Here is a 15,957-nt window from a genome sequence, read left to right as displayed (position 1 = left end):
ATTGACAGTAGTGTTTCAGCACAGACTGGACTGGTGTCTTACCTTAGCTCCGCCCTGAGTGACTGTCATCAGTCCGCCATTGTTTCACCGCCGGAGCAGATGTAGACAAGAATGACTCATGAGCGATCAAGGTGTTCTGTTGTTGGATGTAATAATGAACAGCAGTCCTCATTTACTCACACAGTGAAGTGGATTACATTGTTTCTAAAGGGAATGCGCCCCCGATCTACATAAATGCGTCTATGTTCGCACGAATCATTCATGATCCAGCCTCATCTACAGAAGAAGCGAGTACACTTTCATTAAGACCCTAAAGAATCATATCAACTTGTGGAAAATGGGCATCCTATGACCCCTTTAAATAAAAAGGCCAATTTTAATTTCTTGTATTTATTTTTTTTGCCAAATTGTCAAGTCACCTTTATTTATATAGCGCTTTTAACAATACAGATTGTGTCAAAGCAGCTTTACAGCATTAATTAGGAAAACAGTGTGTCAGTAATGCAGAAGGACAATAGTAAACACTAATTTTTCAGTTAAAGGCAGTTCATCATTAATTCAGTGATGTTATCATCCAGCTCAGTTCAGTTTAAATAGTATCTGTGTAATCAAGTCAACGATATCGCTGGATATTAAGCATCCCCAACTAAGCAAGCCAGAGGAACCAGAACTCCATCGGTGACAGAATGGAGAAAAAACCTTGGGAGAAACCAGGCAGGTATCTTCTGGCCAGACCTAACCATTGTCCTACAGCAATGTGCATACTGAAAAGTTTTTAAGTCTAAATGTTCTGTATAGATGCATTTTCATGATATCAAAATCAAATAAAACGTGAACACACTGCCTAAAACAGTCTTATTTCAAGCTACAGAATTTAAGCAGTTTTTTTTTTTTTGCTAAACTGAAATGGCAACTTCACTTTTTAACTTTTTATTTACAGATAAGCGTAGTCTAAAAGATGCTGGTTATGAACTGTTTAAATATCTCTTCAGCACATTAAACAGCAGAAGGAATCTCTCAAAGCACCACACATGAAACAGTGAGCTTCTTAAGTGTTTGATACAAAGTATTTGGTTAAGCTCTGTGCAGATGCTTCTCTATAATATTTGAAATGTCTTTATGTAAAGGACTGTATTGCATGGCTCTCTGAAGTGCTTTAATCTGATTCAGAGCTCTGCTATTGCTGAATAATGACCGTTAATTGCCCACTCGTCTGAGAGACTAAAGCTATTCACCATTACAATGTCTGGTCCTGATCACCCTGTCAGGGTTTATATTCATGTTTACATTTTATGTTTTTTTGACATTTAGGTTTGTTTTTCACCCTGTGATTACAGATGCAACCTGAATAATGATGTTAATGATGTTAAACACAATAATGAGTTTTAATAAATGAATTAAATGCAGTAACTGAATATATCAATGGATTTCCCTTGTTTGTTCACCTGTGAATCACATTTGTCCAAAGTCCACTATTATGCAAAGCTAAAACACTTTTTCCATGTTGGAGAGTGTGTGGTTTCCTTCATAACTAGGTTAGAGACTCTCCAGCTCCCTTAAGTCATAGTCTTAACACTTATGAATTTTTATGAATCACACTTACTGTTAAGTGTAGGAATAAGAGCAAAATGACACCATTCTTAGGATTTTGACACTTAATTTGACTCTGAGCAGCTTTATCCATACGACCCCAGAACTACTGTTACAGGGTTAAAGTGTGATCCAAACAGAGTACCATGCCTTATTATAAAAGAGTCTGTACCTTTATGCAAGCAATCTTAGGTTTTATTTTCCTTTTTTTTCTTCAAAAGTTTATTTCTTACATGAATTTTGTTAGTGTTAATTTAAATGTAAATGTAGAAAAAGATCTGACATGGTTTCATTTTTTTTTTACACCTTAAAAAGCTGCAGTCTGCAGATGTTTTATACCCACTGTATGTGTTCAGCCGCCGAAGTTCAGTTCCAGTAACCCTAAGAACAGAGGATGCATGAAGTACCCGGATGTGGTCTTGATATAAAGGAATCCAACATTAGATATCGCAGAAGACTGCAGACCGACGTAGTACAGAAGTCTGAAAGCTTTTATCTTCCTGCTATAAGCTCACAAATATGTGACGGCCTGTGAAAGTGTGACTTTGCTGCAGCCTGAAATTGAACTGCTGGTTTTGTCTGGTCAGAGGAGAACTGGCCCCCCGACTGAACCTGGTTTCTCCAAAGGTTTTTTTCTCCATTCTGTCACCGATGGAGTTTTGGTTCCTTGCCCCTGTCACCTCTGGCTTGCTTAGTTGGGGACACTTCATTTCCAGCGATACCGTTGACTTGATTGCAAATGATTGCAAATATACTATTAAACTGAACTGAGCTGGGTGATGACATCACTGAATTCAATGATGAACTGCCTTTAACTGAAAAATGAGTGTTTACTATTGTCATTCTGCATTATTGACACACTATTTTCCTAATTAATGCTGTTCAGTTGCTTTGACACGATCTGTATTGTTAAAAGCGCTATATAAATAAAGGTGACTTGACTTGACTTGACTTGAAAGTAAACGTTTGTCATTTTCTTTGATGTCATTTTAATGTAGTCATAAAGACTGGGGAAAAACCTGCAGAACATTTTATTGCCATATTAAAAAATTCTTAATGTTGACGCAGCATAAGTAACATTAAATATACATATGTTTACCCAAATCCGCATGGTAAAATAATAATATGAAATGATAATGTAAGTAAATGTTTAATAGGTTGTAACACCTGTGATGTGTTATTTATTGAGCTTGGGGTGGTTCTGTCTCGCTGCTTCACTTGTGCTGGACAACAGGATCACAGCGCGTCTCATTCTCACAAAGACTTATTAAACGTTCTGTGTTCCTTTAAAGGAGCTTGGCAAGATGACAAAAACACAAGTACAATCTTTATGTTCTTAGACTTGAGAAACAGCCTGTGTCCTTCCTCTGCATCTTTGCTAGTTCTGACCCACAATGTAGGGTGACCATACGTGCGATTTTCCCAGGACGCGTCCTGGCCAGGATTTCTATATTGCCTAAAATATCTAGGTTTTGGCTTTATTTGCGTGTGTAGACCGATCGGTGCATGACATCAAAATACCTCGAGAGCATTTTGAAAGCATAAGGAACCGTCTGTATGGTATTTTGATGTCATTCACCGATCGGTCTACACACGCAAACAAAGCCAAAACCTAGATATTTTAGGCAATATAGAAATCCTGGCCAGGACGTGTCCTGGGAAAATGGCACGTATGGTCACCCTACCACAATGCCACAGTTCTGCTCTCAAACTCTGGTCATGTGACCCGTTACTCTACATTTAACTAGACCTTACGTTTAAGAGCCCCTGCATTATTAACCAAAAATTAATGAGGTACATTTTTAATCCGTGTCATATTTATTACATTTTTAGAGTCACTTTTAAATGGCTGATACAACCCAAATAAACATGTTATGACAGAAACAAGCATAAGATCAGCATCTCAGTGAAACATGTTATTGTGGCCGGTACAGTTCACTGACTGAAGGTTGCCATCTAGTGGATAAAGCTTGGGAGTGAGTGTTTGACACTGTGGTGAATGACAGATCTCTAACAACGTAGTCAGACCAGACGGCTGATCTTGAACCGTGTAGATTCAGACTTTCCTCCGCTGTTTTCATGCTTTGTGTCTTTATTAGATCCATGTGTGTCAGAATCCAACAGCCTTGTTCATAGATCTCTGTCTTGTTTTCAGCGTGATTCCCGGCACACAGAAGGTCTGGGTGAGGACCTGGGGCTGCTCTCACAACAGCTCTGATGGAGAATACATGGCCGGACAGCTGGCTGCCAGCGGATACAAGATCACAGGTACACATGCTTTCCTTACCTCGCACTCAAGATTCTGACATGTTCACACTACTGTTAGGAACAGCCTGAACTGAACTGATTGTAAGGTTAGTTTGAACTCCTGCTAGACGGGTGTCAGACCAAACTACACTGATTAATTCAGTGTGTTATTGACTTTGTCTTAATTACTGGACTATAAATGGTTTAGTTACTGCCTCTTTTGCTTCTCATAGTTACAGCTTACTACATTTGTAAAACTAATCTTGTACAATCGTCTACCTAGTGTAACCTAACGTAAGGGCCTGCGATAACGCAGTTTGACCAGTGTGACGCTGCAGTCCTCCAGCAACCCAATAGAAGAAGACACTGTTATGAGCGCAAATAGAGGTGAACCTGTAGACTGTGGGAAAGTTTGACAAAACTACAGACAAAAAATGCTGTCATGAGTGAAGGCCCCAATATACTCACAGTGAATTTCTGTTTCGTTCTTTGCTTCGAGGCAAAAATAAATCTAATGTCAGGTCACGCTTATTTATAAAGCACTTTTATGCAATTTATACAGCTTTATTCTGTTAAACATGAAAAACAGCATAGCTTTCAATTAGACTAGAATAAGATTTTCTGCAATAAAGCAGCTCTCCAATTTGGAGCTAGCTAATGTTAAACCCTTTTGTATGAGTGAATGCAAACAAACAAACAAAAACATTATTACAATAATTATTAAAGTGCTAGTTTGGTTAGCTTGAATAAAGTTTAGGACTGTTTTGATTATCGTGTCAGATATTTTAATAGAGGTAATTCAGGGCTTACTGTCGATATGAAGGATTTCCATCAATTGGAAAAAATGAGTAAAGAAACGTGTAGTGCGTTGTTGTTGTTCTGCCGGCTCAGCTATTCATTTCAGTTATATTCAGTCATTCCACCGAAACAGCTGGCCCTTATCCACACAATCACTTCTGAGAGGGGGGTATTAGCCTTGTTAAAAAACAAGAGTTTATGTATTAAACTAGCATGTCAGTTATGGAAGCGCTGCTTTTGGAGGACGGTTCGGATTAGGGGTGTGCGATATATATCGTCTGCAATATCGTAATTGTTGTTTTAACGATGTGCGATTTGACATTGAGTATTTTGCGAAACCATTCAAAACACCCCTACAGAGCACACGCATACATTACGTGAAGTCTAGACACATTTAGAGTGTGTTCTTTCACTGCATGATTCAATACATTTACAATGATCACAAAATTCAAGATATGGGGACAGAAAATTTATATATTTATATCATTTCATTTAGTTAATCAATATCACACAGAGTTTTTTTTTTCTCCAAAAATTACTATGATTACAAATGTAATATTGATTTTTTACAACAGTTCAAAAAACTATAAGTTAATTGAGACAACATATTGCCTGTTTTTGTGCTATTTCGACAACAAAAATAATTCCAAACAGCCACAGCACTGTTTTGCGTCTGTGAGTCTGTCTCTTTAACCTATAGTTGTGCCGGCGCCAATGAAGTCATGCAGTTAACGCGCTTCTCATTCAGTATTAATGTGCGTCTAGAACGACTGCAGATGAGGCATTAAGTGCATGGCACTGCGACCAACTTAACATTTTACAGAGTTTAATGTAGCAATGTGGTCGCTCCGTTTTTCTAGATTTGTTTTTATCGTGTAATAGATTTGAACAAATCAAGTGCTATGCACATGTATTGGCCATGACTTGATTGCAAATACAAATACAAATACAAGAATTAGACGAGTTGCTAATTTAAAGAATCACCCCTTTATTTAAGTATATAAACACAGGAAACCGCTGTTAACAGGTTAATGTAACGTTTCCCTTTCCAACTTCCTGTCTGTATAATATTGAACATGGCTCTTTTCAGAGTAGCTGCGTCTTCTTGTTTGACAGCCGTCAAGATCTCAACAGCTGTTTATGAGCACTATTTATTCATATCACGCCTTTAAGCTAAGCTTTAAAAATTCAGTGTTCAGTACTTTCTCTGGGCTTACGGCGTTCAGGACACCAGTATTTTAACCATTCAGAAATAATGAATCACCGTTTGACAAGCCACTCATGATTTAGATAATTTTTCAGTAGTATTACAGCACGCTGTGAGTGTATATTAGCATCGTTTGTTGTTTGCTTTTGGGATCTGAAGGAGCGCTTGGACACGGACACGTACTTGACTTAGATTGCAGTTATCAGAACATGAGAACTACGGATCACATTAGACCCTGGCAAGGTCACAGTTCAGAGCACACAGATGTTGAATCAAGCACAGATGTGCTGTGTGCTCCATCAGGCTCAGAGAGCGTCGACCGCTTCAACAGTCCACCTTTTATTGAGCTGTGTGTGTCTTTCCACATCATACCCATTCATCTGAACTCGAAGTGTAGTAACATGCTCCTGACCTAAATTGTGCCAGAATACAGTATGAATACTTATGCAATGTAATTATTTCAGTTTTTACTTCTCAATAAATTTGCAGAGTTATCACATGTTTATTTTTTGCTATGTTATTATGTTGTATGGAATGTAGATTAATGTGGAAGAAAAAGTAATTTAAAGCAGTGTACAAGAAGGCAACATGAAATTGAATACTTTTTATAAATTGAATACTTAAATCGAATACTTTTGCAAAGTCTGTGTTTACACACACAAACACACACAAAACATAATTTTATCGGGGCAAAAACAAAAGTGTTGCGTTTATAATTTTGTTCAGTGTATAAAGATATAAATATATAACAAGCAGTATTATGTACGTGTCATAAGTTTATTTCACACACACACAAAAAATACACATACAGGCTTTATTTATACACACAGACTGCATTTATTTTAAAGAATGTACGTCATCCTCTTCTAAGAATCTGAACCATAGGTTAACCATAACCCTAACCCATCTGTAGGTGGCAGTATTGACCAATCAAACGAGCTGCGGTCTTTCTGTCCCTGAATCTCTCTCTGTGATCGTCAGGCTTTGTCTTAAAGGCAGCAGTAATGGAAGTTTGACCCCAATCATGAACATAGTATTTCCTTTAAATGTTTAAGTGCTCCTTGTTTTATGGCGTTGGGAGGGATTTACTGTACTTTTTTCCACACAAACTTTATTTATTTGCTGTTCCAGTGGGAAAAAGATTAATAACATGCACATGAAATGTTGCATGTAAATTAATAAATGCATTTTCACAGTTGTTTTTCTGTAGGGTGTTTTCAAACTATAACATCTGTGTGCTTCGTTTAATGTTTTCCTGGAATTAAGTGTTTTGACGTATTTGTCTGCCTGTTCATTCATGAAATAGCCCGTGCTGGCAGCGCTGTGAGTGGCTGAGCGTGGTTTACACAGCGCTTCTCGTCTGCCAGCGGTGGCCAATGAAAGCGTGCGTCTGCTGTGACGCTCTCAGATTCAGAGCTGACCGCTGCTGTTTGTGCAGCTACCGCTGTTCCTCCGAGTCCTCGACGCCGGGAGAAATGTTCAGCGCTAGGACAAGCCTTGTGTGCTGCTTCCCACACCTGGAGAGAGATGCAGAGGAGGACTGAGGGAAAGCGTGGTGGCATCGGCTCCTGACCAGCGTGAGCTGTACTTCACTGGAGGTTGTGAGCAGCTGCGCAGATGAGACTCTTCCAGAAGAGAAGACGAGAGGAACACTGGACAGAGCCGGAGGCTCAGATGCTGATTTAGGGCCAGTTTGGAAGCTGCTTCGCTCCATGTCTCGTAGAGAAATGTGTCGAGTGGACTAAATATCTGTGTTTGCATTTCACTCTGTGTTGGTTTTATTCCCAGCTGATAAACTTCTATTCAAAATAAAGTATTGACAGGCTTTTTAAATAGTAATGCACAATATTGGATTTAACTGATTTAATTTAATTGAGCTGATATCGATATATGCATATTTCTTTAAAACTTGTTAGAGCTAAATAAACATAATTAAATTCCTTTATGAGATATGAGTGTACATTAAATAAAACATGGAAATAAATTTCACTCACTGCAGTTTTCTTCAGACTGATGCAGTGGTTATCCAGACGGTTTATTTGTGGATTTAACTCTCGTCGATGATCTCCAGCAATGCACTCATCAACACTTTGAAGCGTCGCTGGCCTTCAGCCTCAGAGAAAGTTGTTTTAGAGCACCTTTGATTCAAGTTATTTTAATAATCCATTAAATAAATTATTTTACACATTAATAAAGAAATAGTGTATGTATAAAATAATATAATTTACAAATGTCATTTACAAGTGTCACTAGTGAGCACTGATGTTTTCACACACCGCACGCCTCATCCTGCACTTGCATTCTCAAAATCAAGCTGGAAATGAGTCTAATCACCATTCAGACAAGAGTTCACTTCAAGCATGACCTCTGTTGACGTGATGTTATCGCTCATGCACACATGTGAGTTATGCATCCTCCGCTTTCTGACCCTGCATAGACAGCAGCACAACTGCCACCTTCAAGGCCCAGAAACATAATATGTTGAAAATGATTTGATTAGTAGATTGTAGATGATGTAGATTTTGGAAGTGCAGATCTGTGCTCACTTGATTGTGTGATATTACCCACAAGCCATTGTGCTTTGGAAGAGGATTCATTTCAGAACTACAAACATGCCGGATGTGAGTAAATAATTAATCAATATCTAGCCTCATGGAGTAGTGGAAATGGAATGTGGATTTTAACTGTAGCTAGATGAGTGAAAGGCTGGTTTATGGTGACCGTACACATAAATAGGTGACAAAGCAGTTTGTTGATTCAAGACACAATTTTATGACATTTATGACATGGTTCCATGTCCCAAAGCTTGCCTACTCTTCAGCTACACTCAAAAGTATCTAGTATTTTTCTTGACAAAAAGAGTGCTTACTTTTAGGGTGTAAACAGCACCTATATTCATCTTCAGTGTGTCCCAGTGAGGTTTTCATCCGATGAGTCTGATTTCTCTTTCCATGACCTGCTCTTCACCCTCAACCCCGTGAGCTCAGACCCTGAATCATGTCTCTGGAGAGGAGAGAAATCTGGATTGATATGAAATGGTAGACAGCAGTGTGGTTGTTGCTGTAGCAATCAGAGCTTGGCGGCGGTCAGTCGCTGTGAATGCAGCAGTTTGATGTTCTGACCTTTCACCTCAGCGTAATAAGACTCAGATCCCTGGTTTGTAGCGTGGACTGGTGGCTTTGATCAATTTATATCCACATGCTGTGTGTGAGGTTATTGGTGAAAGCAGGACCTGCTTAGCATTGATGTATGTGAAGACAGTGGGCTGGATATATATGTACCCAATATTCCTGCTACAAACAATGTCATGAAACAACATGGTTATATTAGAGCACTGCTCACACATCTACAGTGTAAATGAGATTAGACACTGAAGAGCTCTTGTGAAAGACCCATCAGAGACATGTTGTCCTCCATCCCAGGGTTTAAAACCTCAGGATGTGTGCCTGATCGAAATGCTTGCTTATTTCTCTTGCTTTTATAAATGAGTCCCTTTGCTTTGAGAGTTTGGGAAGAAGTCAAGTGCATGTCACAACACTGCTGTTCCAGGCCAGCGCTAGATGTCTTTGCTCCACGTCAGCGTCCTTGAATGGCAAAATAGCATTTTTCTCACTCACAAATGCATATGAAGAGAAAAAAAGCCCTTAACTCCCTTAACATGAGGACAAGTAATTAAAGCTGCAGTGAAGGCCATTATGAGTGAAGCGGAAACCAAAGACAAGCTTGTTTGGAGCTGCAGTGGGAAAAGACGGCAGAGAATGAGGCTTTTCAAGGCAGCTTTTAAAAGCTACTCTATCTACTGTATCTTTTTCTTTCTCCCTTATTTTATTCACCAGCAACATAAGCCATAACATCTTTTTTCGTCCTCAAGTTGAATGAATGCATTACCCTGAGCACCTGCTGAAGGAGAGTGGTGTGGATGGGTGACCTGAGAGGACAGGACTGGTTATGGATTAATTCTGCATGTCTGGACCCTCAGCCTCTTTGGTGCAGCCATGCCGGATAAATACAAATGAAAGCGCGAAATGCTTTTGAAAGCCTCCAAAGACTCATGGACGCAAGAGCCTACATTGCATACTGTTTGATTCGGCAAAGCAAAAGGTTTAAGTCGAAGCAAATGAGAAGTCATTGACCTTCTTGTGTTGTGAAAATGGTGAATAATTGCATGGACATGACTAGTGTGAGTAAATCTGGGCTGAGGGAAGGCCGTCTGCATAAGGGTTGCTAGAATAGATGAGACTTTGTACTTGAAAAGTGAATTACGATTCTTGAAGTTATTGGTCATTTAATGCTTCTGAAAAAAAAGAAAGAAACAAACAACAAAAAAACTAGCATTAATATTATTAAATGCTACTTATAATATTAATTTAAAAATTCTAAGATTTAGGCTAAAATATAATATTTTCCTCACTCACAGAGTCAGTTTACATTTGCTCTCATCTTCTCTCAACAGCACAGTGTCTGGCTCATGAATATTAATCATGTTGATTATTTGAGCGAGCTGATTTGCTGAAATCAAAATGTGTATGGTACTAGGTGAGTGCTAGCAAAGTGGCATTGCCATTTGCACGTTATTTCTGAATAGACCCTGCGGTGGGTGATATGACCAATACTGTGTTCTTCTTCACAGTTTGTTGAACTTAAATCTATTTACCATCAAGCACATCCCCTTCTTTACATGCTTCTTTGTGAATGTTTCTTTATCCATCTTGTGTCAGTAACTTTTAGTACTGTGCTAAATGGATCTATTTACATACTGCAAAATCTCTAACAATAGACACTTTATACAGTTTACATCACATATCATTATACCCCGATCCTTCTTCTTGGACTTGGAATAATTCCAGATGACTTGGACAAGAAATATATAGACTCTTGCATTCTCTTTTTGTGTGCCAAGCGACAGTGATTTGGGTACCTACACACTAGAGTTTGCTGTGCACTGCAAATCCATTGATATCAGTGGGAACAGTGTAAAAACGCAACTATCTGCGAAGGAATAAAGTGAACTGTCCAATTTGCTTTATTTCTGTTTTATAACTGTTTACAACTGCTAGTTCCACACCCTGATAATTCAACTTAGTTCAGTTCTATAGGACACAACTCAGTGCATGAGAGTCACTGGTGAGTGCAGTCTAACAGATTACTAGCCAATGGCTAATGACAGACATTTAGTCACTTGCCACAAAATTTGGTCGCAAATGCAAGGGATTTATTCACGTTATAGATGTTTGATGCCGTTTACTTTATTTTTTGTAATAACTATTGGCAACCATTGACTCGGATTTGTTTATAACTATTTTTTCTTCACCAAATGAAGCTCCTCCAACGAACACTGTGTTCAAGTTATTGTGGCATATAGATCCTGGTGCTGTGTGAAAAGTGAACTACGTAAATGATTGTGTTTTTATTTTGAATCAGTCTATGGTTTGGTATTGATTAGGCATTAACTGGCTTGACATGTTTTCGATTGTGAGCGGTTGTTTTCCTGAGTGTCCTTGAGCGCAGGGCCATTTATAATGACCCTCTGTGACTGCATTAATATCCCATGCAGTTTATATCACTGGGATCTGGCTTCAGTGCCGTGACCGTAGACCGATCCCTCGTCAATGAGGCTCTGGGATTGAGGGCCGTCGCCTGCCTCTCACTGATAAACTGTCAGGCCGATCGACAGGATCGGTGTTCATCCTCACTCTCCCGGCTCAGCGCGCCTGCGCTTGTCCTTTCTGGGAAGGGAAAGTGTTGCATACAAATGTGGTTCAGGCAATGGAAACAGCCAGGGGAACGTCTGGTCAATTTAGTTAATTAGGTTGATTGGAGGTGTCTGTGAACTGAATGCTGGCTTGGTTTAATTGTTCAGATGAATTTCTCCTTGTGTGAAGAGCGCTTGATGCACACCGAGAGTAAATATAACAGTGGACAGCACATTCATCTTCATTGAACCGTTCTAGAGATGTCAGCCGATTGTGTACCATAACTCCACATCCCTCCATCTTTCTCTAACACATTTGGGCCCAATCCCAATTCTGCCCCTTAGCCCGTCCCCTTTCCCCTACCCCTCCGTTTCGCGCGTTCATGTGAAGGGGTAGGGGTGTCTCGATTCTCTTTTGGTTGGAGGGATAGGGTAAGGGGAAGGGCCAGATAGCCCTTCAAACGAAGATTTTTCAGGACCACACTTCAAACGAAGGGGTATGAATTATCTCAGCGTAAACCGGCTTCAGCGGCAACATGGCTGCCCGAGCGAACAAAAAGACACATACATGTAAGCATTTTTGGCATTAATAAAGATTTTAACGAAAAGCAATAATTTCAACATATTTTTTATTATTTTTTAAATTATTATAAACAGTGGTTTACTGAACAAATGACTCTTTCTTTAAGTAAATTCAATTATAACTACAATTTTCTTAGGGACAATAATCTACCTCAGTTTATGCTCTAAACTATAGGGAGCCCTTTTACATTACAATAAGGTTACAATAAACAACAGAGCCCAAACTGAAATTTAATAACTATTTATTTTTAAATATAATAATCAACACTCGGCTTTAAAAAATGTATGCAAATTTTTGCACAAATTGTACAATGTTTTTAAATTAACTTCTAAATTATAAAATTTCTATTTGTTGTTGAAATATAACCATTTACACAGTGGCTGTCATAATTTTTTTCATAACAGATTTATTTAAACATACCTTAGATAATTAAGACATCACTAACAGGTAAAGTAAAACATAATGAATAAATAGTCTAATATTTTGTGAAATGCTATTCTCTAGACTTCATTTCTCTAGCAAATTAATGAGCTGTGTACACTGATGACTTGCCTGAGGTAAATGAAATGCTGCGTGACATTTTATTTCCGCGCTGTTTTATTGAGGTCTTTCCGCGGTTGAAACACTGTTTGAGCGATTACATGAAGCATTCATTCATGTGTATTTCATGCTGAAACCAGCAGTAAATATGAAGGTATGATCACTTGTGCTCCGTGCTTTGGTTTTGAACTGAGGCGTTTATACAGCGATCTGACTTATTTATTGTTTGACATTCCTGAAAAAAATTGACATAATTTGTAAGAATTTGTTTCTTATTAAAAGTAACAATGTATAAAACTGTAAGTTTCCAGTTAAGTTCCACTCGTGCTGTGTTTAAAACAATGCTGTATTAGTTCGGTACACACGCGTACCAAACCCAAAGACAGAATAATGTTCGGTATGAATACGTGTACCGTTACACCCCTAATTCAACACTTGCAAACTATTTACTGTAAAATATAATGGTATGCAGTTCCAGACCTGGAGTGGCGCTCAAGACATTATTTTCAAGTAGGAAGTTGTCTGGAACACAGCTTTAGTCATGCAGGTTTCGGATAATATTAAGATTTCTAAATGATGAGCTCCTGCTGAGTTTTTTTGTGGAGAGAGGCTGATGTTCAGTTTTCTAGATGTTTTCTAGAATGCAGTGATGCCAGTGTGTGAAATGGACACACATAGAGGAGGAGTTTGCATCATGATTAACACTCCGATGGCCACAGATGAGTGCACCACTCTCTGATTATTGAACGCTAACAAATAAGTTGCGCCCTTTCTGCCTCCCGTGGGAATTCAGTTCAGTCTTCCTAACTGCAGTCTACATTCCTCCGCAAGCGGACTAAACCCAAGCACTGCATCATCTCTACGGCCCTATAAATGGACTGGAAAATGAACATCCTGAGGCCGCTTTCATTGTTGTCGGGCATTTTAATAGACCTATTACATGTCCAGATTGGTCTGTCATGCCTGTGCTGTCTGTGTTACTGTCCTGCACTGTGTGACCTGAGCCTCGTCATGAGTGTTTCATGGTCATACTTTATTTTAAGGTCCAATTTTCGCTATTAACAAAACATTAACTACAACTTTGCCTCAAACTCCTAATTTGCTGCTGCTTAATAGTTAGTAATGTCGTTGTTAAGTTTAGGTATTGGGTAGGATTAGGGATGTAGAATATGGTCATACAGAATATGTGCTTTATAGCCACTAATAAACAGCCAATATGTTATTAATAGGCATGCTGATAAGCAACTAGTTAATAGTGAGAATTGGTCCCTATACTAAAGTGTTACTGAAAATGCTCTATGGTGCACAAGTGTGTCGTCCGATGACAGCCTCTGTTGGGTTTGGCATCAGAAGAACGGATCCCAGGTGCCCTCATCTCTTCTGCTGATGCTTGTGTTGATATGGAGTGGTTTATCGGGCCGTCTCTGCCTTTGCCTTTCCAGCTCTAATGGCAAGTGATTCCCTCAACATCATTTAGATTTTCATTTTTGATATTTGGTGTGAAAGCTTTGGGGCCGCTTTATGTGCCATTTGCATATAAAGATGTGGCTGCAGGTTCCAGGACACATCTGCTGTGGTCTAAACGTGTGTTAGATATACAGGGGATAAAAGTCTGTTTGCTTTCATTTCTTTCTCTGTTCTGGCCATTTGGGATTATCCTCGCCACACTGTCCTACCGACAGCGAAAACCGCTTTTATTAACGGTTTATTCCATTTCAGTGGCCATGCTGGATCATCTTTGATAATCTAACACCCTGCTGTGCTTTTAGGAAGAAACATGGGTGCATTCAGAGAAAATTCATTTGGTAAAACATCTAAACCGTGAGGGTCTGAAATGGCATTGAGGGGGAATGAAACCAGACGTTCATTTGCAAGAGAGGTTCAAAATTTTAAGACCAGATAATGACATTTCTACTAGCCTGGATTTTCTGCAGTTTTGAATGGTCAAAAATAGGGATGTAACGATTAACCGCGAGCTGGTTGAAAATCGATTAAAGAGCAATAATATGCAAGTGCTATATTAGTATATTATTATAGAGTTATATTTCAATTTCACAAAGAAATGTGCAGCATTTTGTCCAAGCAATAATAAAAGGACACATTTAATTTATAATTTGTCTTAAATCTCATTTTGTAAAAAAAAAAAAATCATGAATCGAATCGAATCGTGAGTTGTGAATCGTTACATCCCTAGTCAAAATAATTCTTTCCCAAACTCATCCTGCAGCTTGTATTCTTAACACAACTTGACACACAGATCATGAGAGAATGCTGGCCAAAAATCATTCAAAAGCTTGATGTAACACATCAACTAATTTGACAGCTGAGACCCTTTATAGGGAGTGATGCATCAATTTCGGCAACCCAAATTCATTTTCAACAATTTTCATTCATATATTCTAGTTTAGAATATATCTGAGTCACGTAACTCTTACTTTGCCTTAACTCGACTTTATTTTTGTTTAAAGTGTCACGAACTGCATATTTTATAGTTTTGCACTCTTCTCTGAGGTCCACTTAAATTATCAAGATTTTTACATCAAAAAACATCAAACTTTAGAAGTAATAGTCTATTTTCTCATCAGAACGCTCTGTTTGAATAGGCGTGGAGGATTGTAGACTCAGAAGTAAATGCCCAGTGCTGTGATTGGCTAACAGTTGTGTATGTTTGACAGTGTACTTTCCTCACAGATGGACACTGCTGTGATTTAGGTTAAAAATGCATTAATACTCATATTAAAATCTGTTTAACAGACCAAGCAACAGTGTTCACGTAATGAAAACAGTTACTCACACTTGTGTAGCGACATTAATGTCGGATCCAATATATTCACACAGCATCGTCTTTTAGTTTCAGTCTTTTTGAAAATCCTGCATCAAATTGTCTTGTTTGTAAACGAATCCGCGGTCAAATTAATTGAACAAAAGTCAGAGTTCATTAAAAATGAAGTTCAGCCACTCTTTCCTAACGTTGGGATCAGAAGGAAGGCAATGCAAACACTGTTTTTCCACAGCTTGGCACTGAACAGTGTATTGTTGTCTTCGGAGTAGTCTCAGGGTGTATTCACACCAGGAAAGTCCGCTAGTTCACTTGCTTTGGTCCGGACCAAATACAACGAAATAATTCAAATCCAAAACAAAAACTCTTATGTAATCCGTAAAGATGCATTTCTTTCTAAAGGTGTGTCCAATGATGAGATGGCAAGTCAGGATCATCAACTTCATTGGATACTGACTCATAAAACACTAGTTTATTAATAAATAATTAAAATATCTCCTTACTATTTTCCCCCAACATAG

The 15,957-nt window shown here is 38.6% G+C and overlaps 1 protein-coding gene across 1 annotated transcript in view; it reads left to right on the top strand.

Moving 5' to 3' along the window:
* The window catches only part of LOC107663002 (threonylcarbamoyladenosine tRNA methylthiotransferase-like), a 240,386-nt gene that overhangs the window by 2,031 nt on the left and 222,398 nt on the right, over window positions 1-15,957 (top strand). Inside the window, exon 3 of the mRNA XM_016453136.1 lies at window positions 3,746-3,858. Within this exon, the coding sequence (XP_016308622.1) occupies window positions 3,746-3,858 (113 nt within the window). The remainder of the gene's footprint in view (window positions 1-3,745; window positions 3,859-15,957) is intronic.

Source organism: Sinocyclocheilus anshuiensis, unplaced genomic scaffold (genome assembly GCF_001515605.1).
Source record: "Sinocyclocheilus anshuiensis isolate Anshui unplaced genomic scaffold, SAMN03320099.WGS_v1.1 scaffold1831, whole genome shotgun sequence".
Classification (NCBI taxonomy): Eukaryota; Metazoa; Chordata; class Actinopteri; order Cypriniformes; family Cyprinidae; genus Sinocyclocheilus; species Sinocyclocheilus anshuiensis.
This window is presented reverse-complemented; position numbering and strand designations above follow the sequence as displayed.